The following is a 23,876-nucleotide window of genomic DNA, read 5'->3' as shown; positions in this document are numbered from 1 at the left end:
TTTGTTTCCTCTCAACCTACCAAGCGACATATTGCAATCGCATGCTGTCCTGTCCACGTCAAGGCAAGGTTGACTTAATTTGAGAGAAATCCACAAATGCAATCAGCTGCCCTTCTGTGCATCAAAAAAATTATTTCCATCTTTTTCACAATTATGTCACTTTGTCATTCAAGCACACTGTTCTCCCCAAACAATAGAGGATATCGAAATGAATGGAAACTTGCACAGGATTGTGTCACAACGGGCGGTGTTTCGAATGGCTTTGCCAAAAAAATTATAATAATGGAGAAACAGAAGAAAGATTATCTATTGAGGAAAACTGTCCAGCAGAATACGTGAGGAGAGTTTTGAGACACCAAAAAAATTATGGGGAAAGTTTGGGCAAGTTTATTTTTTACATGCACAACTCCACACAGCAAAAATATTCAACCATGAACAACCTAAATGACAATGACAAAAAGGATAAGATTTTTTACTTGTACTTTTAATATTTGTCTTTTTATTAGATATTTTCGAAGTGAAATCACTCATGCCATGTTTAACAGACAGATAAATTGCACGCCAGTCTGCTGGCTGACAGCTTACCCAGCTTGCTTCTGAACATTTATAAGAGATGCTACAGAACGTTACCCTATCAAAACGCCAACTTTGTTGCGGTCTAGTAAAACCGCATTTAGGTCATGATAAAGGTAGGGAGGTCGAGAGGAATTCAATTGCATAGCAATTTAATGGTCGACACGTTATCTCGCCAGGCAAAGTCACAGTGCCTAAACACTCCCAGAGGGGCTCAATGAACAAAGAACAACCAATCGATGCAATCTAGCATAGTGCCAATACATCATAGTCAGTAATGTGTCATCTAAGAGTATAAGACTTGCTAATGCAGCACTCCACCAAACACAAACTAAATAGCAAAACGTATTGTGGCATCCTAACCAAATTGTTCCTTTAATTTCTGTTGCTTGGCTAGGTGGGGTTTTTGGTTAGAACGGAAATAAAGTGGGGGGGTAAAGACTCAAGATTATAGGAGGTTCAAATGTTTGCATGTAAACAGGCACTCGACCCCCTTCACTCGCGCTCTCGCTCTCTCTTTTAAAGAAAAAGGCCAACTTCACATCCAACTTAAACCACGACATGGAGTTCATCTCGGAATGTCAACAGCAGCGTTTTCTCGGTCGTAGTAATCTCTCTCTTCTCTACATTTCTCCATCTGTCACTGTAGATCTCTGTCCTCCAAGTATCTGTACTCGAAAGTAAATCCTTCCTTTTTTCTCTGGCCCCACTTTTCATAGTCAAAGTAAATGTACGTGCCCTACAGGTAAAAAAAACACATCACGATGCATCAACAAAAAAAAAAAGAGAAAGCATACATTACAATAACGAAGACCATGCATCCATGAAAACGGTGGACTCTTACCTGTTCAAACTCATCAGTGATGGTTTTGGGTTCCTCATGCCTCTGGAACCACATCATGTACTTTGTGTGGAACCTCCACGATTGCTTCTTCAGTGCTTTAGCTGACAGGTACTGTGCCTTTGTGCCCTATAAGAACAAGACTGCTAAGAATTACATTGCTTTGATGAAATACTCGAGAACATTTCCCATTTTTAGACCTAAAACACACCTCAAGGTAGTAGAAAATGAAGAAGAGAGTTTCAGTGGACAATCTCTGGTAGAACTCGATAGAGTCCGAATGATGTGGGGGCACCTGGTGGTGGAATGGGGGTGTAGGGCAAGGATTCCTCATCAGGTATTGCCTACAAAGTATGGACACAGTATTAAATATACCATATAAAATGAGGTGAAGACAAAATACACAATTTGCCATTCAGGCTTTCACACTTCCTTAAGGATGCATGTACCTGATTCTCTCTGAATCAGATGGGTGGGGCATGTGTGTCCATGCCGACTCCTGCATGGCCTGTTGGTAGAGCTGCTCTTTTGTTAAGGGGGTGGGTCCTAATGGACATGCCCCTAAAGATGGTGGGAGGTTGACTTCTGAAACAGCAGGCTGAGGTGCTGTTGTGGGACCAGGTGGGGCTGAAGACCCTGAGAACAGATCTGAAGAAAAGGCTTCATGTTTGTAATGATTATACCAACTGTATTTTGAAATTGAAAGTGTGAACAGTCAGACAAGCCGATTATTTAACACCTAAATTCGCACCCTAGCAGTTGTATATTGCTGGGCTGACAGATATAATGTGTTGTCCGTGGCAAAGTCATTTTTTATGACACAATTTTACTTCGTAATGCCTTAATTAGTTAGTAAAATTAAATATCATACTAGAAACTTCCAGGTAGGTGTGCTTAGGCAAGTTGGAGCTAAACTCTGCAGGACACTGGCCCTCAAGGACCAAGTGTAGGGACCCCAAAGATGCAGAAATTATTCAGCCTTTGTTGTTATCATTTAAATAGATATAATTGTTAGATCTACATGACAATGTCTGCCAGATTTTACAGTTTGTTAGGTTACCTCGATCTGTCAAGTGTAATGAGGGGATTTCTCCATCTAGTGTCAATCCTAGTGCTGCTCTTTCTGCCATCGCTTTCAGGGAGCTTGGTGGTTCAGGTGCCTGCAAGAAACCAACAAAAACCATGAGAAATCTAAAGTTTTACCTAATTTGATACATCGATTTGAAATGTGACCATAACCAATCATAGGATACGCGTTTTTTGTATAGTTAAAGATTTCACCATAAGCAGGGTTACCCAGAAATAAAGACCAAGTGACCAACAAAATCTTCTGTTGCTGGTATAAAAGTGAATCTGACTGTAGTGTAACCGAGAGGAAAACACACCTTGATGGCTTCTGTGTTGGGTGTGTAGGAGTGTGGGCCATTTAGCAGACTCCCACCACCAGGTGTGCTGTCAGTGAAAGCAGGTGATGGGGAGGAGGGGGGTAGAGTGATTGAACTCAATAAACTGGGGCCATTATCCAGACTTTAATACAGAGCAGGTCGGAGAGAGAAATACAAGAGATGTCAATCAATCAAAATACTCTTACTTTGACCACATGATATGTGAGGCCACGTAAACACTCACTTTTGATTTGATGACGAGCTTGAGGAGGAGGAATGGCTGTTTTGTGATTGGCTGGCACTGCTGAGGGAGGTCTCTGTTGTGTTGTCTGCAACCACAGCACTGTAACCTGGAGAAAGGCATGGAGAAAGAGCACTGACTGAAAAGAATGGAGACATAATCTTTAACATTTGGCCCTAATCATAAAATCTTTAAAAATAATATTATCAACACTACGACTAGTATTGATACATTTTTCTCATTTAGTGTCATACCCTTATCTAGACATTTCCAGATTAACTTAAAGGACTTACTGGTTGCTCCATTTTGTTTGAGGCCGCTGGGGGGTCGTGCAGGTGCTACGTTCGTCCCCACTCCTCCACTTCCCACCGCACTGCTCCCATTTCCACCCAATCCACCCTCGCCGATTCCTCCCCCAGGTGCTGTGCCCACAGGGCTTATTGGTACTTGCGCAGACCCCTGAAGAGATGTCTGCCCTGGTATAAGGTTCAGAATTCCTGCGCTTAAAGCACCATGGCCAGAACTGGACCCTAACAGGCCCAAACCTACCCCCGTACCCGTACCGTTACTTGTTGCACCTGTGCTCACTCCTCCTGTGCTTCCGCTTGTTATTGACATGCCAGTGCTACTGCTGCTATTCCCCACTGGACCACTGGAGGCACTACTTGCTGTTCCACTTGCAGCCGCCTGGGCATAGGGGGCAGGGGTAGAGCCTGAGAGAAGCCCTGCCATGGTACTGAGAGAACTAGGCATTCCGGTCATGCCCAAACCTTGCATTTGACCCACACTACTGCTGCTGGTCACTGTGACACCTCCTTTCCCCAAACCCATCCCCAGTCCATGACTGGAGCCCCCAAGCCCTGCTGAAGACGACTGGGAGTTGGAAGTAACCGGCCCAGGTGTGCTGGGACTGGGCATGGAGGAAGAAGTGGATATGGGTAGTGTGGGGTGGCTGGGTGGGCTAGGCGTGTTGTTGGAGGTTGTAGATGATGTCGAGGAGAGTTTGACCTGTGCTTGCTGTTGGGACTGAGGTGGATGCTGCAGTACTGCATTGCTAAAGCTTCCCGGTAGGCTGCTGGGCCCAGAGACCGCTGTGCAGCTCCCGACAACAGTAGCCATGGAGACCAGAGAAGAAGAAGAGGAGGAGGAGCCTGAGGAGGCGGATGAGGAGAAGGATGATAGAGATGGGTTGCCGTTCTTCACAGGAGACTAAAAAAAGCAAAGAAACCCACGAGGGGGTTGTTCATGAAGAAAAACAGATATTTGATACGTTCATGTACCTTTGCGGGATTGTTTACCCAAAAATAAAAATCACTTTAACAATCTTCAAAACTTGTATGTTTGACTTGCTTTTTAGAAAAAAAAACACAAAAAAAATCATTCTTTTCATGTTTGGATGAACTACACCAATAAGAGTGATACTGCGGACTTACCTGACTCACTTCACCGTCTATCGATCGAGCTCTTTTATCTTCCGAAATTTCCTGACCAAAACACAACGTGCAAACATAAATTCTCAAAAAGGTCAATACAAAGATGAAACAGAAAACACATTAATAATTCCTTTGAAAGATGAATGATGGGCATACAGAAAGATGACAGACCATGAGAGAACAAGCAAGTAAAAAATGATCTTACCGTGATGCCTGTAGCAGGAGATGGAGGGATGGGAGAAGATGAGGTGGTTGAGGTTGGGGTGCTGCTGGACTGAAGGAACATCTCATCTTCATTATGGCCCTGAGGAGACGTTGCCATCAAGGTTGTTGCTACAAAGAAAAACAAAGTGAGAAACTTTCAACAGAAAACTTATTACGTTCTTCGACCCCTAATACTCGCTCTAACTTACGTATCTCCTCCAAGTCCAAGTCATCGTAGAGAAACTCGTTCTCCTCAAAGTCTGGGTCTTGTGAAGAATCAATGTAGTACTCAACATCATCTTTGATTTTATGAATAGAGTCCACCTGAATCGAATCATTGTCCAACATCCTCAAGATGGTCTCCAGCATTCTAATGTGGTACCTGTGCCTTTCGATTAACCTCTTCAGCTCCTCAATCCGATCCTGCTTCTGAACAAAAACAAAACTTCTCTATAGGTTACAATTATACAGAAAACTGATTAAAAACAGGAACATAATACTTCCTGTCTATCCAGCTGAGCGAATAGTGCATACATTTCAAGATTACAATAATGACTGCTAAGCATCGTTAAAAGTGTTAATTAAGCCTTAAAAAGCCAAATTTAAAAGCATCTGCTGTACTCTGTATTCCCTCAATACCATGCTGTTATACAGCAGCAAAACAAAACTACAAAGCATGCACCTATTATAATAAATAATGCATAGACAGAATAAGAGCAGTACTGTGCCATATAAACAGCGTTGTTTATTTTAACAGCAATGTTTGTAAGTCCAGATCTGCGAGCTTGTGCTAAGCTGCAGGGTTTAAAACGGTGGTTGAAACTAACAGTAAGGTCTGTTTCACACAGCACATGCAAGCAACACCCATGTTAACATGTTAGAGTATTCACACACCGATGTGACATGAGCTCACGCAGCTGAGGCATTAGCGTCGCGATCATTTCAGCTATTTTTACTGCTCTGTTAATGCTCAAAGGATTTATATCACAAATCCATCTTATGAAATCATATTTTATCTTAAAACCACATACACACAACATGTAATCTCTTGTCTACATTTTTTATATTGTATATGTTGGAGGGTAAACTATTGCATTATGCTGTCAACCACTCTCTCTCCTGCGCTGAGTGAATCCTCATCTTTTATTGTGACCTTTAGAGGAACAGATAAAGCACAGGGCTTTCTATCAGTCTAAAACTCGCACTACACAGACCAGAAAGGGCACGAAACAACATGGATAAAACAAAGCAAAGTTATGTAACGGACATTGGCAATAAAATAAGCTTCTTGAGGAGGTTTAGCTCTTGTAAACTTTCAAAAAAATGCTGAGTGCAACCGCTGCCGGTGTTAAGGGACACTTGCCATGTGTTGCAAATGCTCTGCTTTCGCATCCAGTGTGAAACAGATGTAACAGTTTCACTTATTAATTAAGTAAAATACCGCACAAAATATGTATTTTCGTGTAATTAAATATTGATTAATGCAGTTTCAAGAGAAGCATGCAGCCTACATCTCAACAGTGTCAGCATTAATGCACCGCACATTAAAGAATGAAAAGGACACTAATAAGACATAGTTAATAATAATAATTAGATGAGTGAAAAATGTGAGAAGGGGGAATGAAGAGACAAAAATCTTAACCTCTTTGTCTCCTTTTTTCTTTCGAGTTTGAACAGAGAGGGATTCGACTTCACTTTCAAACTGGTCCACCTGCATGTTCAAAGTGTCTATTGTATTCTGCAAGAGAAGAAAACCATCCCATTACTGCACTGCTTAGACTCGGTTACTTGTTCTTTAACCCCCCACTGTTATCTGTGAGCCCTCTGGTACCGTGAGCCACTGTTCCGTTTCTTCCTTCTCTTTCTGTGCCGGGTCCACTTTCTGAGCCAATCCCAGCCCCTCTTTCGAATAGGCCTTTGTCTTGGTTTCTCTTTCAACCACCTTGAATCGCTCCATTTGCTAAAGAGAAAGAGACGATTTAAGATGATGGGACAGACCTAGGTATTATATTTTAAATATCAAAATGTTAAGATTTACGAAGATATCATATAAACATCTAGCCAATACATCCATATTTCTCGTATAACAGAAGATCGTAAAGATGCTGTCAGTTTTTTAGAATGTGATGAACCTTATGCTGCGCCTTCACATGAATTATAGTAAATGTGAATTTGTCTTGGTAAAAATTGCATATGAACCCCCTATGATGTCATCTTTACCTATGGGACGTTCAGAAATATTCTATAACAAAGCTGTATTCGTTTTTATCTGCATTAGCTTCATTGCTTGTCATGTTGTTAAAGTAGTACATATACAGTAGGGGCAGTTTCCCCAACAGGGTTTAGATTATTCCAGGACTAGGCCTTAGCTATATTAGGACATTTAAGTAGTTTTTAAAAACATACTTAAAACAAAACAATGACACTGATGTGTGTTAAAAAACATCACCGCAAATTGTTTTTAAATTAAGTCAGCTCACACATGCACTTTAGTCTGGGACTAAGATAAGCCCTCTCCGGGAAACCGTCCCTATGTGTTTAAATAACATTTTCCCAAGACACACGCAAGTATGAATCTGGCATCCTACTTTCTTTCCGACAACAAAGCACCTGAAGACAACAAGCTCATAATCATGACTTCAGTGGAAATTATCAAATTTCCAATAGCACATAAACACAGCATTAAAATAGGAGATTCAAGTAACCGTTTCAATAAGCTTGCGGTTTTCCACTAGCTGCCGTTTGTCTTTGATCTCATTGGATGCCACCCATGTTTTAATCTGGTCTCGTAGCCGCTGAAAAAAACAACATAAAAGAGAAAACAATTAGATTCATAAAAAGTTGCATATTATTTCCTAAACTCTAAAGAAAGCTTAAACACTGTGATTAAAAAATTAAATAAATTTTAAAGAAATGGTGACCATTCACAGCACCTAAATCATACACCTTTCTTTATACAGACATTTTAACCTATAACTATCCTAATGTTGACAAAAACCTTGAGGACATAAACACCAAGTAATCATCAACAGCTTAAGACTGCATTAAACTGAAACACCAGTCCAACATGAAACAACATTAAATAAGGACATGTTAATTTGTTAGACAGGATTGTGTAATAGATCTCACCTGGAGCTTTTTAATCTCTTTCTTGAGATCTGCCTCATACTTTTCTTTCTGATTGGCATTTGCTGCATTGTGAAGCTGCACAAAATGTTAAACAGATTATTCAGCTATAAAATATCACAAAGGTGTGCTTCAGGTTGTTCAGGTATACTTTTATATATTTGTTGGTTGTTCAGATGTGAACATCCCACCTTTTTCCAAATGTCTTCAAACTGTTCTACTCCTTCAGCGACTTTTTTCAAACATCGATCTATTTCTCCTGGTTGTGTTATGCAAAAGAATAAGCGTAAGATGAGCAAACCAATGGACAGAGTGTACTGTGTGCTGGTATCAAGCACTTTTGCCAGTATAGATATCTAGGTGCTGTTAATGACTGGGAGAAAGTGTGATATTTATAACGCAGTCTTACCTTGAAGTTTTCTCTTATCAGCCATGGCTTCGCTATGATGTTGTCTTCATACCTTCTGCCACTGCATGCATTAAACAAAATCAAATAAATTGTTAACGTGCTAAATATACTGTGTAAATGTTTTGACTGCGCCTAATAGTTTGATCTTAAGGTTATGCATGCAAATACATGCCTGATTGATATCATGCATTTCATATTTGTGTTAATAAGGAGCCCAGAAGCCGATCAACAACATTCAACTTAAGTTTAACACACCTGCCCTTCTCAACAAATTAAAAGCGATTCAAGAATTTTAATATCAATAATTCTGATGACAGCACGCGGTGATCGTTTCAACAGATCGGATCACTTATAATGTACGTTAACGCTAGCACAACCTCACTATGTTTACGCAGATTTACGCAGCCTCAGACCACTGAGCACTAGCCACCAAGCTGCTAACGTAGTAGATCAGCAGCAATTTATCCTCATCTTTCAGCTGCACTTATAAGATATCATCCTGGCAAAGCATATAAAATATATACTGTATATTTCTGCGCTTAACATGGATTAAGATGCTGCTGTTTTGATGTCGAGCAGCGCTGACGGCTAACGCTCTGCTAGCAGGCACATATAGTTTTTCCAACAGACGTTGTGGGGGGGTTTAAACTCTTATATTTAATGCACATTCGTCATATACCTTTTTCAAACGTATGTAAGATTCGTCGGTGTCTCTGTATGACAGCCACGATCAAAATATCCAAAAATTCCTTATTTCAAATTTGGTATGTTTTCAGAGCTCGTCAATCCCCCTTCTGTCCAGTACATTAAAGATGGACGGCAGGCTCCGCCCACTTCTCGCAGACGATAGTCCCGCCTCCGTGCTTTTTTCGTTCTTGTGATTCATTAAAATATCCTGTCAATCATTTTCCAAGCAGTGACCGCTTCCGCTGAAATATTATGTGAAATGTAATATTTACGGAAAAAGACATTTATTTTAACCAAATTTATTCCTGATCGATATAAATCTATATATGAAACAAACTCCGTGACATTAAAATTGTATTCTGGAGTAAATCTTAGTTGCGTTCCTTGTAATATTGTTACTACGATATGGGCTGGCCAAAAGGCGATTTGATCGAATGATTGGAACTTTAACATGTCAATCATTTACTTGCCTCCGCCTGCTGCGTCGAAGGACTTCCTGAAAACGCTCGTGCCTCCCCTACAGCTCAGGAAAGCTGGAGAAACTCGCCATGTAGGGGGACAAAAAATAAGGTAAGTCTGGCGGTATTTGTGTCGCTTTGTCGCCTTTTATTATTTTCTCATTTACGTCGTGCCAAAAGTCACATTGAAGTTACTGGTCTGTCTTCGTGAGAAATTTAAAAAGAAACAGTTATGTTTTGCAGGTTTGTGTTTAAGCTCCCGCCAGCTTAGCTGTTTAAAATGACATTAAAAATATGTTTGCATGATACATTATTCTGTTCATGGAAAAATTCTTATTTTTCTTTCAGTACGCGGGTTTTAACCGCCGCCGTCAGCTATAAACGAATCAGTTCATTGCTACTAACGTTAGGTTACTCTAGTTTTTTTTCGTGGCCTGTCATTAGCTAGCTATTTATCGCTGAGTTTGTTCCTGAGTTGCTAAGAAACTGCGCTTCTGTTGATTTTTCGACGTTAGCTTGTCTGATGTTTTAAAGTCACCTTTTGCCAACCAAGCACTGTTATTATAAGATACCGTTTGATGGATTGATGAGATAGCAGTTAAATGGACTTGATAGCGTTTCCACACACACAGTCCTGATCCTGCTGCACACTGTCCAAATACATGCAGTGGGTTTATACCTAAAACCCGTTTATTACAATTTTACTAAGATTTACATTTTTTTAAACCCTTTTAAAAAGCCGTTTCTTGCCAAGGCTCTTTCCACAACACCTAGTGGTACTGTGACAACTGCCTGACCACCTGTCACATTCAGAGCTGTTTTGTAATTGTAAGAGCCTCCAATGAATTTTAGTGGATGGGATGTTTTTACCCGTGTCCGCTTAAAAGCCTTTAGGAAAACTTTGCAAAAGTACATTAGTTGTGTAAAAAACTTTTGCGTAGATGAAATGCTTATTTATTAATCTAGAGACAGATCTGCACAGCTGTGTGCAAGGGTCATTTCTGTTTTTATGATCCATGAGGTAAATGCAGACTAATTATAAGTCCAAGGCTTTGTAACAGCTTTGTTTTATTTTAAACCTCTTTTAACTAACTTATCATATCAATGATACAATAAAAAGTGTTTTTGATAAAAGGGACAATGTGTGCACTTATGCGAAAGAAGCCTAGCACAATCCTCTTTGTGGCCCTATAAGGTATCTCTTGATACAGGTTTGTGAAGCTAAGTCTCCAATGGAATGCCCTCTTGGGCTTTATGTGGGTTTTGTGAAAGGATTGCTTCTTGAAGTTGTCCCCGCCCAGTCTTTTACCCACACACTGGAGAGACTTGTTCATCACATTTTGTTACATTTTTAACAATTATGAGAATCCGTCAGGCATTTATTCTGCGTAAATCTGAGCAAACAGGTCTGGAAGAAATGTAACAAGCGTGATAAGAGTTGCATATTTCTGTGTTCAGCAGTACTTGCCGACCTCTAGTTCGGAGAAATTGAACTGTCTACAGTTCACCCATCTAAGGGTGTTTTCACATATAGTTCATTTTAAATGAACCAAACCCAGTTTACTTGCAGTGAACCAGAAAGCTAGACGAATGTGACCCTATTCCTTTTGCTGTTTACAATATGGTAAATTCAAAAGAGGACCCAGATCTTTTTTGGTCTTCTTCAGAACTGAAGTGATCTCAGACACTTTCTTGTTCACATCACAAGTTCATTTGACACGTCAAAACCACACATGAAGTGTACCAGGACCTTATTGCTTTCACATGTCAAAAAGAAATCGAACCACCAAATAACCCAAAAGCAAACCATACAGTTCACTTTTGGGTTCTTTTAGGGGGGTCTGAGATCACTTGCTTTGTTCACATATATATACACACACTGAGCCCTCCAAATGCTCTGGGGGCAGTTCAAAGTGTGAAAACATCCTATGATGTTTATAGACTGAGTATAAATTAGCCATCATTATCGTCAGTCATTTCCTGTCTGGTATAAACTGGCAATATTGTTTTGAATTTCAAATTGAGAGTTTACAGGTCAGTTTTTTTTGTAGCCCCTAACAAACACTAGACCAGTGCTATTTAATTCCGGTCCTGGAGGGCCGGTGTCCTACAGAGTTTAGTTCCAAGTTGGGTTAGTGTCGAACACAGGCCCTCCAGGACCGGAATTAAAAAGCCCTGCACTAGACTATTCATTCGAAAGTAAGAAGGTTAGGCTACGTATCAGGTGTTTTGGTTTTGGCTTTCAGATGGAATTTCACTTGGATTGATGCCTGCCAGGTGTGATTCTTCACCAGACCAGTTTTCGTTCGGAATGACATAGTTCTGCATCATATCATGATGCATAATGCTTTAAAACCACAAGTCACATTTTTTAACAATGAACTTTGTATTTAGTCTGCAAATCAAATGCACGTGTTCACATTTCCAATGGTTACCGCACTTGCTTTGTTGAGAAACAGAGTATTGTTCAGCAATTTCCTCCTTCTTTCTGCTGATCTCAGATCCTTGAAGATATTGCATCTTTCATTTTAACTTATCTGATAACTTAAGAATGATAAGACATCAAGGATCAATTTAACATCACATTCTTTTAAAATGGCAGTAAACATGAGTTGTATACATGATTATACAAATACGAGAAGTCCATATTCTAAACTTAATATTATTGGACATAATTTTTTTTAAAGATGTACAATGTTTTTATTTTGTTCAATAGGTGATCTTTGTTTTTCTCTGTCTTTTTCTCGCTTGTCTTTGTGCAGCAGGGCACCTACAACAGCCTGAATACAAGCAGGACAACTATGACCTGACACCTTCTTCCAGCACTTCTCTTTATTTTTGTGGTGGTGGTTTATTTTTCTGCCATTTTTGAAAGAATATCTTGCATGGATGGAATTGTAGAAGACAAGATTCATGGATGTCACGTGTTGGATGATTTGGCATTTATTTATTGGATGAGCTAGGACCCACAAGTTCCCTTCACCACTAAGATATCTGACACTATTTCGGACCAAGACCAGAAGTGACATCCCTGTTCATCTTTATCACATTCTCAGCCGTGTTGTAATCTTTTTTTTTTAGCACTATTCTCAGCTGTACAATTACTTTGACTCTTAATGTTTGTTTGTCCTTAATGTTTTTGTAGCATTTTTAGGGTTATATTACATTATAACCTTACTCTTTGTTAATTTTGGTTTCTGATGTACTTGACAACGAAAATTGAAAGTGTGCTTCCTGTCTTATTTAAACAAATCGTAAGAAACTTTATTTGTTGATCTAGTAACTTAAGAAATTGCTTTTAATGATTATTTATATAGACGCACAAAGAATTTAGCTGTGTTTAATGTTGATGAGAGAGGCTTTTTCTCATACTGTAACATTTTGAAGTCAAAGACGGAACAGAAAAAATAATCTGGCTGAGCTCCACAGCCTTTTTTTACACACAATATAATAATTGTGTATATTGTAGGAATAATCATAGGAATATTTTGTTGCAACACTAAACTGGAAGTCTGTTTATGTGTGTATTGTTTAGTTCAGATGTTAATAAGAGGATTGGGCATTGGTTCAGGCAAATTGCACTTGTGTGGGAAAGAATTGAAAGGATCATCAGGGATAGTAAAGCCTGCTGAAGTTTTTTGTTGTAAATAGACAACTGCTGAAGGACTGTCTTTTAAAACTGGTTTAAAATTCAGTTAACTCAAAAGTTAAAAAATTTAACACTGTCTACAACAACGTCCAGTGTATCCGTCCAAACGAGACCAAAAACTGAACTCTGCATGAGGCGTTCGCATTGTCTACTCCATACATACCCTCCACTTCCCTGTGGAACTACTTCTGAACCCAGACATTGAAAATGCGCTCCCCAGGATCAGAGAGCCTGTCCGTTACCGAGGAGGCGCTGCTACATGGCCAGTTTGGTGGATGGAGCACTGGAGGGGGAAGTAGCAGTGGAAGTAGCAGTAGCAGCTGCCCCAATAGCCCTGGAGGTGTGTCTGTACCATCCAGCCCTGTGTCTACCAGCTACGCCCTGACCCTTACACCAGCTCACATCCACATCCAGCGGTTGTCTCCACGCACAGGGAAACAATCCAGGCTACTGTTGCCGCTGGCAGAGCTGACTGGTTGCAGCTGTCCACGGTTACCAGCCCCACCATTGCTTGTGCTTTACTGGTACCCTCCAGGTCGACGCAGAAAGGGTGTGTCCAGACACAGACAGGTGAGGGCTTATTTGGCGGAGAGCAGAGCTGAGGCGGAAACATGGAATGCTGCTATACAATGCCTGCTGAGGGGAATGCATGTCAGCTCCACTACAGGTGGGTGGGTTTATTTCCCAGGTTTACTCCTTTCGTGTGTTTCCATAAAACATTGTGGACTGTTATCTTTGTGTGACACGTGGTGTGGTCATTAAACACGCATGTTGCCTTGTCTTTAAGTACGTGGGTATATGTATGTTTGTAGTGTAGATAATTTATGTTCTGAATTTGCCAGTGGACATCTTGATAAAGATCTGGGGTCTCCTTTATAAAACTGTGCATAGGATCCTTACCTAAAGTCTATGCACGCACAAAAGCCAAAAAGTAAGACTTATAAAACAAAGCAATGTTCACCTACTAAGTGTGCGTACATGAATCATCCTCAGATCCCACCCTGCAAGCCCATTCTCCCATTAACGCTTTATAAATGAGACCCCTGGTAGGTGCAGTGTGTACTTGGACTTAAAATGTCAGCATTATGTACTTTCCGATGTTGGGTCATTGTCTTTTACAGGGATGGGTGATAATGGTCAGTTAGTTTTACCAACTACCCTTTACTTATAAATTTGAAGTCAGCTTGTTTGGGTCTTACTTTGGGTCTCAGATTACTGCATTTTTATTGTGCTCTATCTCTTTGAACAAGAGATGTGTGATGTAGTCACATCCAGTCAGGGTAACCAGAAACTAACTGTATTAGTAATTCAATCAGGACACACACTTACACAGAACATTGGTGTGTGTGTGTGTGTGTGTGTGTGTGTAGGTTATTATTTTGTTTGTGGACAAGCTTTTGCGGTTATTAATAAATGGAAGAGCACATCTGGATGCTTATATATTTTTATGAGACATATGATTCTGTGCTTTCCATTTATGTTGTGTCATCATTAGTACATTGTAAATAGGATGCTACTTTAATTTCCATAAATTGAGCTTCCTATAAAATATATTAATCACATCTGTCTGCATGCGTTTCTGACCCTGTCTGTGATTTCCAGGCTATAGTCTCATAATCTATTTATAAAATTATCTGTATCAAAGTTTGATTTCAATCATTGACGCGGCCTTACTCTGTCAATATTAAAGGGATAGTTCGCCCACCCCCGAACTGGCCAAGATGCATATGTTCATCATTTTTCAGACGAACACATTTTCAGTTATTTTAGAAAATGTTTTAGATCTTTCAGTTAATTAAATGTAAAGTTACAGGGTCCACGTCCAAGGCCAAAAATTGTGCACGCATCCTTCACGAAATAAATCCAAGCGGCTCCACGATGATAAACAAAGGCTTTCTGAGGATATTCCGCACAGTTTTGTTGTAGAAATATCCAAATGTAAAACTTTATAAATGAAAATAACTAGTTTCCAGTAACGCCGCCATCTTAGTCACGTTCGCATTTAAGATGAGTATATGCAGTTTACAGAGGGTTCTGTGCCCCTGTCCTTCGCATTTGTCATACGTCACCAAGAAAAGTGCGTACACTACGCTGATACTCTCTCCTGAATACAGAGGAGTCTAAGATGGCGGCTTTACTGGAAGCTGGTTATTTTCATTTATAAAGTTTTAAATTTGGATATTTCTACAACAACACCGTGGGGATTACCCTCAGAAGGCCTTTGTTTATCATCAAGGAGACTTTTGGATTTCTTTTTTGAAGGATGGATGCACATTTTTTGGACTTAAAGGACGTGGACCCCGTAACATTACATTTAATTAACTGAAAGATCTGAGACATTTTCTAAAATAACTTAAAATGTGTTAGTCTGAAAAAAAATATGGACATATGCATCTTAGACAGCTTGGGGGTGAGTGAATCATGGGTTTAATATTATTTTTGGCCGAACTATCCCTTTAAAGTTATCAAGGTTATATTTTCACAGAATGTTCTTTACATATCGAAGATTTTATGTAGAGAACACTAAATCACAAAAAATGCTGGGTTTTTACATGCAGACTTGCATTTCTTTAAAAATTTAACTTTATCCACTCTTTTTTCCTCCCTCTTTTTTCCTGGTTAGCACATATAATGTGTGACACATGCTATCATTTGCAGTAAGAGAATGGGTGGGTCTGCGGCAAGGAAAACGGCTTAGTTTGAGTAGTGCATATCATTCAGTAGCAATACAACATGCTTTATTGACTAACAGATGCTGTGTGCTGAGTTGTCCCTGTTTACTGCTGTGCTGTAGTTATTTGAAGTCATTGCAGCTTTTAATATTTCACTGAATAACGCTCTGGGTCCTTCAAAGGATTCTAGATGTAGATGTAGTGTTTGTTCCTTGGGCTTTTTGTAATGCATCTTGTGTTAAAAGAGCTGATTTTGTGTTGTCGAGTGTAGTTACCTTCCTAGTTACAACCCCATTCAAATCTTGGATAAAAATAGATGTACTGTAATCGTTTTAATAACATTTGTAATTATAGTAGGCCTATTTAAATTTAAAATGAATGCAATGTTGACCTGATGTTTTGTAATCAACTATTTTAAACCAGGGAATGTTGTTTTTCAAGTAAGTTAACATTTAGTAATTGACACCAAGTTTTGCCTCGGGTAGTTGCAAACCCTAAAACGCAAAGTCAACTGTCTGAAAGAGATGGCACAACCTTTGTAGAAAGTTAGTTAGGAAAAATCTATTGATTTTCCACCAAAGGAATTAAGTATTGAGGTTTGCCAGAAAAAATATAGGTGTAGACAGAACAGGAATGCTTTGGCATTTAACCAAAAACGTCTATTTAATCTGTGTATTTGATATATGTATTTTATTCGGACATGAACTCATTTTTATAGCTTTGAACTAGGCCTAGTGTTGTGTAAATTGATATGAAGTCTTTATCCTTGAACTTTCATTTTTACACTTCTTGCTTTCTTAGAATTCAGCAAAAGCATGTTGCCTCGTCCCCGTCGACTGTTGCTGCTGGTCAATCCATTCAGTGGACGGGGTCAGGCAATGCAGTGGTGTCAAACGCACATACTTCCAATGATAAGAGAAGCCAACATCAGCTACAACCTCATACAGACAGGTATGAACAACACACCCAATCACATGCATAAGCTAAATAGACAAAAATGATTCAGACTCACATAGTGTAGAATGAAAAATCAATTCACACTAACACTGCTACTAACACTGGCCAGAATCTGCTAGACTATTTGTATATGGTGCACTTTGTTTTGTTTATACGCAGAGCGTCAGAATCACGCACGTGAACTGATCAGAGAGATCTCATTACTGGAATGGGATGGAATCATCATTGTATCTGGCGATGGACTTTTGCATGAGGTGAATATCACAACAAAGGTGTTCCAGTAGTTCAACTAGTATTGTGTTAGCAGTGCAAAGGTCATTCACAGGAACGCATTAACTGATAAAAGGTATAGCTTGAATGCACTGTACGGTATAGCTTGAATGCGAAATGCAGTAATGTTAATGTGCTATTTATATTTTGTTCAAGTATGTGTATCACAACATATATACAACACAGGATTGCTGTTTATTACTGTGTATCATGACAGTTGTGTAATATAAACAAGGATGGGTTGTTTACATTACCTTTCAAGTCAGTCGTTCACAGGTTTAGTGTTACAGGAAGACCATTGTGATTTTAACACTGCCTTTACCTCATTGATGGCTTGTAAAGTCAATTCAAATAATATTATTTACATATTATTTGCATCTGATTCTGTGCATCCTCTTTGCAGGTGATAAATGGTCTCTTGGAAAGGCCAGACTGGGAACAAGCAATAAAAACCCCTGTAGGAATTCTGCCTTGTGGCTCTGGGAATGCCCTTGCTGGTTCTATCAACCACTATGCAGGGTACGAGTCACATACGTACACCTAGAACATACCTGAAACTCTCTAGTACTTCATATAGGCCTATTTATAAATCATAGTATTGCAGTAGTTATTTGCTACAGTGTATTTCTACATTTTACACAGAGCTGTCGATTGTTTAACATCTCTATTATCTCTCTTGCACCCTCTTTATCTCTCTGATCAGATATGACATGTGCCTTCGGGAGCCTCTCTTGCTCAACTGCTGTTTCCTGCTTTGCCGGGGTGGTGTTCGACCAATGGACCTGGTGTCTGTTACAACAAGCCCATGTGCTGCTTCATCTACATCCCATCAGAACGGGCACCCACCTGCTCCAAGAAGACTTTTCTCTTTCCTGTCTGTGGCGTGGGGTTTCGTGTCCGACGTGGACATAGAGAGCGAACGCTACAGAGGACTGGGCTCTGCACGGTTTACACTGGGAACTCTGGTGAGGTTGGCCTCGTTGCGCTCTTACAAGGGTCGTCTTTCATATCTGCCACCTGGTACGGTGAACCCGTGCCAAGATTCTACGCCCCAGCCTCCACGCAGACCTCTCTCTAGAAGTATTACAGAGGGTTTGGAAGGATATTGTCGCACGCCCATCCATCGGACTTGCTCTGACATGGGCCTGAGTGAGGAAAGAAGCCTTCGTAAGGGAGATGGGGAGAGAGAGCGAGAAAGGGAGAGGCAGGAGAGAGAGCGTGAGAGAGAGAGAAGGAGAGAAAGGGCAAGGGGCGTGGGAATAGTAAGAGCCTCCAGTCTAGCAGAGGATAGAGAGAGGGAAATCGAAGCAGAAGAGAAGATGGAGGAAACATCAGGGACCAGCTCGGAATCAAACGAAAGGGAAGACTGCGATAACATAGCCACAAATAATGGAAATGGAAGGGATGAAGAGGATACGGGGAAACTTGATGAGATAGACAGACAAGGAGTGCTGAGCGCGAGAGAGTTGAGTGACAGCGATGAGCTCGATGAAGGAAAGGAGGTAAGCGTTTGTGAAGGAAGTTATCCAACCACACCAACTGACCTGCATCCAAAACTACGCAAGAACTCCGCCCCCGCTAGCCAGAACACGAATGCCTTCTTTAGCCAGCCAATCAGCGCAGACGCTGAGCAGGACTTTGAGGTGGCAGCCTATGGGAAGGAGGATGAAGATTTAAATGGAACCTACTTTCAGAGAGAGGCGTACACACTGGACAAATCTCGAGAGCGAGCCCTTACCATATCTTCCTCTCCATTCCGTCAGTCTCCTTTTAAATCATTGAAATCCAAAATTGTGGACCAGAACCAGAACACCTCACGACCACGCCCCCTCTCCCTCCTCCCCCAATCAAATTCGAACTCTCTCCCTCCAAAATTTCCATCCCTCTCCATGTCCCTTTCCCCAACCCCTCCTTCATCCCCATCTTGTGCTTCTCCCCGTTCTTCCTATCTTGCCCCACGTCCCAACACTCCAAGTTCATCTTCTTCATCACCGTCCTTTCATTCACCATCGCCTTCTTTCAACTTTGACCTTGCCGAGCCAGCAGGACCACTGAAGAACCGCCCTCACATGACATCCTCCATCAACCTGCCTGAGGATGATCTGCTACCTCCTCTGGACCAGCCTCTGCCTACAAGAGACTGGGTCACCATCGAGGGCGATTTCGTTCTAGTGCTTGCGATCTACCAGTCTCACCTGGGAGCAGATCTTTTCGCTGCCCCCCAGGCTCGATTTGATGACGGTTTGATCCATCTGACATTTGTACGGGCTGGTATTTCCCGTGCAACACTGCTCAGACTGTTCCTAGCAATGGAGAGAGGAGCGCATTTGTCTGTTAGTTCTCCGTACGTTAGTCATGTTTCTGCTCGGGCATTCCGTCTTCAACCGCTCTCATCACGAGGAACACTAACTGTGGATGGGGAGCTGGTGCCCTATGGGCCTCTGCAGGCACAGGTGAGAAATGTCAAAGATTGTACAAGTCTATCAGTTCATGTAACTACCTAAAGCATTGTTTCCCAATCCTGGTCCTTGAGGATTTCCTCCAAGAATGTTTTGGAGGTCTCATTATTTAACACACCTGTCTGTGTTCAGCCCTGACAAAACGTTGCACAACACCTTATTGTGTTGACGCAAGAGTTGCAACTAGGGTAGCTGAGAGGCCATGCTTTGTGTTCTTTTCGAGGGAACATGCTTTTCAACCCGGAAACCGTAGCAAAACGTTGCACCCCGTTTTGAACTTAAAACTGCCAATGATTTAATTCATCAGCGTGTTTACCATTTTGGAAGGAGGATGATGAGTTGAATCAGGTGTTTTGAACAAGGAGACATCTAAAACTTTCTGGGAGGAGGTCCTCGAGGACCAGGATTGGGAAGCACTGACCTAAAGCATCATTTGTGAAACTACAATGTGTACTTTAAAACTCTGAATGTGTTTTGCATATAAATTTTTTTTGCGTTTTTACCCAGGTTCATCCCTCAATGGCCCGTTTGATTGTCGGTGATTCGGGAGTGAAGATTACAAGATTCTGACCTGTTTAGATTTGAACGGAGGGATTTGCATCACCATCTGGATTATATAACATTCTACGTAGTGGGGGAGAGAGCGAAGCTGAAAGCCAACAGTTGTTTTGCAATCACTGCTTTTACTGGGATTAACTAAAGGATTGCTTATTCAAGCTGTGTATGCAAAAAGTTTTGATCAAGAGATGAAAATTTGCTTTCTGTTGCATGACTTGCTGTCGGAGAGAGAAAGAAGCCATGTCTGAAATGAATATGTCCAGCTTTTGTATACATTTTAGTATGCATTTGTGCATCGAGCCACAGATCCTCTGCCTTACTTCAGCGAAGGGAAAATCACAGGCTGAATGCTAAACTATATTACTGGTTTTTAGGTTGCCACGCCTACCTACATCAAATGGTTGCAGAGATGATGTATAATGCGTAACCCTGGAATGCCTTATCCATCTCTGAACTTAAAGTGCAATCCCTCCTTAATTTAACTACTCGCACTTAATCCTGAAACCTCATTTTTAGATCATTTTCATCTACATTTGAATAATATCTCCATCCAGCTCTTTAGAAACCTTCCATTGTTTCATGGGACTGATCAGAAATGAACAGTTCTGTCTTGCGTCCTAGCTTTGAGCAGAATTACAACTGACAACATTTTTTTTACCATCTGAATTTTGTATTTTTCGAACACAATCAATGTGTTTGAGTGGAACAGATAAATGTGGACTCTTATGATTTAATTTGCATTGCTTGTTTGTGTTAGAAAAGCATGCATTGGCTTTGAAATTGTTAGGGAACAAGATTGCAGTGAACAATGAAAGCTTTTGTAGTTTAGGACTTTTTTGTTGTTGTTGCTTTTCATGATTTGAATTTAATCCATCGGCCCTTAAAGGGATAGTTCACCCAAAAATAAAAATCATGTCATCATTTACTCGCTGTCATGTTACAAACCTGTAGAAACTTCTTCTGATGAACACAAAGGAAGATATTTTGAGAAATGTTTGAAACCAAACGGATCAGAGATCCCATTGACTTCTATAGTAGGAATAAAGAATGCAACACTGAAAAAATGTGTCTTGTTTTCAGGACAAATATCAAAAATTTCTAAAATCAAGTTGCATTTTCCTGATAAGCCAAATGACCTAAGAAAATAAATCTAGTTTTTAGACTAAAAATATAAAATTTAAGTTAATTGTGCTAAAACAAGCAAAAAAAAAATTTGCCAATGGGGTTGAAATAATTAACTTTTTCCTAAACACCTAATTCAAGAAAAAACATTTCACCCCATTGGCAGATATTTTTGCTTATTTCAAGCACAATTTCACTTAAATGTAATATTTTTTTTTTGTCTAAAAACTAGACTTATTTGCTTAGGTCATTTAGCTTATCAAGAAAATGCATCTTGATTTAAGAATTTCTTGATATTTCTACTGAAAACAAAACAAAAAGTAACAAAGTCATTTTTTGTAGTGTATGTGGTAAACAATGAGGTCTCTGGTTGTTTTGGTTACAAACATTCTTCAAAATTTCTTCCTTCTATTCATCAGAAAAAAAAACATTTCTTCGTGAGGGTGAGTAAATGATGACAGAATTTGTATTTTTGGGTGAGCTATCCCTTTAATGTTTGGGTGAGGCCTTGAGAAATTAACACTAAGCTGAACAACCTGTCAATCGCAGTTTGCTTAATGGTTTGAAGAAAAGGCAGAGGGTCCTGGTAAACATCAAAGTCATCCCATCACATTCTGTATGACTTGAGGCATGTTTGCATAAACAAGTTTAACTTGCATGCAAATAATGTAAATAATTTGATAGTGAAGGACTGGAGATTGCATATCTTTACTTTTTCCTCAGACTACATCATGTCACGCTGTTAGCGAGGAAGCTGAATTCTTGCAATAAATACGCACCTTCTCATCCCAGTCCTTTGAAAAATGAATATCTGTTAAATATTACGCAATGACTGTGTAGTACTGTGATCAGTAACTTAATTTCTCTCAAACCGTATTTGAAATTGGGACACTAGTAGAACTTCTCGTAAAGCTCTTTTGGAAAATGAAAAAGTCCAGTTGTGGATCTGATGATGATTGTAATAGAGCTCTAGCTTGGTGGCCTTTGCAGTACTATTGAATTTTTACCTAAATATTTAATAGAGAAATGCATACTACTTTGTCTTTGTCTACTTTTTATTTTCTCTGAGGACAACAACGTGACAGTTGCAACCTGTTTTGCATCGGTTTATAAACATAAAACTCAATGACTCAGCTTGAATTTCTTGTGAAATCATTTCAGCTTCTCTTGATCAGCACGTTGCTTAGCCGTTAATATGTAATGCTATTTGTTTTGTCTATGCACTCAAAAGGGGATTATGAGCTGCAATCAGATTGCAGGTTATTTGCCAGTTATTTGTTTTTGGTTTTCATTTTTCCCCATGTTTCCTTCCTTCTTTTGTTGTAGAATGATCTAATAAATTTGGTATTAAGCTGCTGTCCACCTTGAAAATGCCAGTTTATGATCTCTCATTCGATGAGGCTTGTAATTACTATAAGAATATCATATTAAACACAAATACATTATTTGCAGATCCTAGGCCTGTGTGGTTTAAAATGTTTGTTTCAGATAAATTTTAACGTTTTATTTTTGTGAAATGGGGAAAATGCTGTCATTGTATGTTAATATGTTTTGTCTTTATTATAAGTTAAATAAAATTATCTAAAAAATTAACTACGAAACTGAATTTTAGTCTTCCAGTTTTTTTACTCTTCTGTTGTAGTTCCAAAGCGAGAAAAACTATTGTACGGTTGAGGTATCGCAGCCAACGAGGCTCAGAAGCGAGGATAAATGTTGACTTCCGGTTTAACTGAATAAATGTCAGCGCAGGAATGTTTTTCCTGTTCAATTATCACAGGACAGACGAGAAAAAAGAGAGCTGGAATTTGGAAAAACATGGGACGTAATTACCTCAGCGATTGTGCAAAATTAAATCTGGGCTGGGAAACAATGCATGTTCCTTCTGGGCAAGATGAGTAAGGCGGCAGTGGTCAGATAATGCAATGTGTTTCACTTCTGCCTGCTTTCTGCTGGTTATCAGGTTTGCATGAACTGGTAAACAAGGAAGTTGTCGTCTCAGACTCTCTTCCTTTCTTTCTTTTGGCTCTTCATCTCTCCCATTCCTCTACTAATCTCCACGTACCACTGCCACTATCTTGCGTTCTTGTCTTGGCCTTCCTATCAGCTTCTTGTGGTGTTTATTTTCCCCTTGTTTTCCCACTCATACCTTGGTTATCCACTCGATTAGAGTTGCCCTTTTGCTCTTACAGATTAGAGTCTACATTGCCCTCTCCCTCCCTCCACCTGTCTTTCCTCTTTTTTTCCCCTAGAAGCAAGACATTGTTTTCGTCCCCTTTTGTTCTTAGTTGCTCAACTGCACCCTACTTAAAGGGATAGTTCATCCAAAAATGAATGTTTTGTCATCATTTACTCGCTCTCATGTTGTTACAAACCTGTATACCTTTCTTTGTTCTGATAAACGCAAAGGAAGATATTTTGAGAAATATTTGGAACCAAACCGTTTGTGGACCCCATTTACTTCCATAGTATTTTTTAATCCTACTATGGAAGTGAATGGGGTCCACGAACGGTTTGGTTAAAACATTTCTCAAAATATCTTCCTTTGTGTTCATCAGAACAATGAAATTTATAGAGGTTTGTAACAACATGAAAGTGATTAAATGATGATGGAATTTTCATTTTTCGATGAACTTTCCCTTTAATTATTTTTCTATACAAACAGGCCAAAAAGTCATTAATGACCAAAAAAAAAAAATGATTATGCAAAAAAGAAGCCCTACTTTGTGATATTTTTCATGACATTACTCCTGATGTCAAAGAGCAGGCACTGATTTCACGCTAGAGGAGCTAGATTTGTGAGAATCCTATTATAGGCTATAGCACAGCTATTTA

General features: G+C 39.8%; 2 protein-coding genes across 4 annotated transcripts; one reads left to right on the top strand and one right to left on the bottom strand.

The window, feature by feature from the left end:
- Window positions 1-372: 372 nt before the first annotated feature.
- Window positions 373-9,024, bottom strand: cnot3a (CCR4-NOT transcription complex, subunit 3a). 2 transcript variants are annotated; one of them, XM_065298329.2, is made up of 18 exons: window positions 8,892-9,024; window positions 8,213-8,273; window positions 7,995-8,062; window positions 7,807-7,881; window positions 7,383-7,472; window positions 6,509-6,637; window positions 6,320-6,415; window positions 4,887-5,106; window positions 4,679-4,806; window positions 4,474-4,524; window positions 3,334-4,249; window positions 3,044-3,149; window positions 2,800-2,941; window positions 2,475-2,574; window positions 1,864-2,062; window positions 1,626-1,758; window positions 1,418-1,543; window positions 373-1,312 (listed from the first exon to the last, which is right to left on the bottom strand). In XM_065298329.2, exons 2-18 carry the CDS (start codon window positions 8,235-8,237, stop codon window positions 1,214-1,216), a joined length of 2,703 nt encoding a protein of 900 aa, XP_065154401.1. In that variant the 5' UTR covers window positions 8,238-8,273; window positions 8,892-9,024; the 3' UTR covers window positions 373-1,213. The 2 variants fall into 2 exon arrangements, with proteins under 2 accessions (XP_065154401.1, XP_065154402.1); XM_065298330.2 differs by having other exon boundaries at window positions 4,887-5,100.
- A 353-nt stretch (window positions 9,025-9,377) lies between these two features.
- sphk2 (sphingosine kinase 2) lies at window positions 9,378-22,173 on the top strand. Of its 2 annotated transcripts, none has more exons than XM_065245321.2 (7): window positions 9,378-9,469; window positions 12,120-13,673; window positions 16,480-16,629; window positions 16,795-16,889; window positions 17,309-17,424; window positions 17,609-19,358; window positions 19,872-22,173. In XM_065245321.2, the coding sequence occupies exons 2-7, from the start codon at window positions 13,214-13,216 to the stop codon at window positions 19,932-19,934; spliced, it is 2,634 nt and encodes an 877-aa protein (XP_065101393.2). In that variant the 5' UTR covers window positions 9,378-9,469; window positions 12,120-13,213; the 3' UTR covers window positions 19,935-22,173. The 2 variants fall into 2 exon arrangements, with proteins under 2 accessions (XP_065101393.2, XP_065101394.2); XM_065245322.2 differs by having other exon boundaries at window positions 9,397-9,469; window positions 12,123-13,673.
- The last annotated feature ends 1,703 nt before the right edge of the window (window positions 22,174-23,876 follow it).

This window comes from Paramisgurnus dabryanus, chromosome 13 (genome assembly GCF_030506205.2).
Source record: "Paramisgurnus dabryanus chromosome 13, PD_genome_1.1, whole genome shotgun sequence".
Lineage (NCBI taxonomy): Eukaryota > Metazoa > Chordata > Actinopteri > Cypriniformes > Cobitidae > Paramisgurnus > Paramisgurnus dabryanus.
Note: the sequence above shows the minus strand (reverse complement) of the source record. Positions and strands in the feature narration are given on the sequence as shown.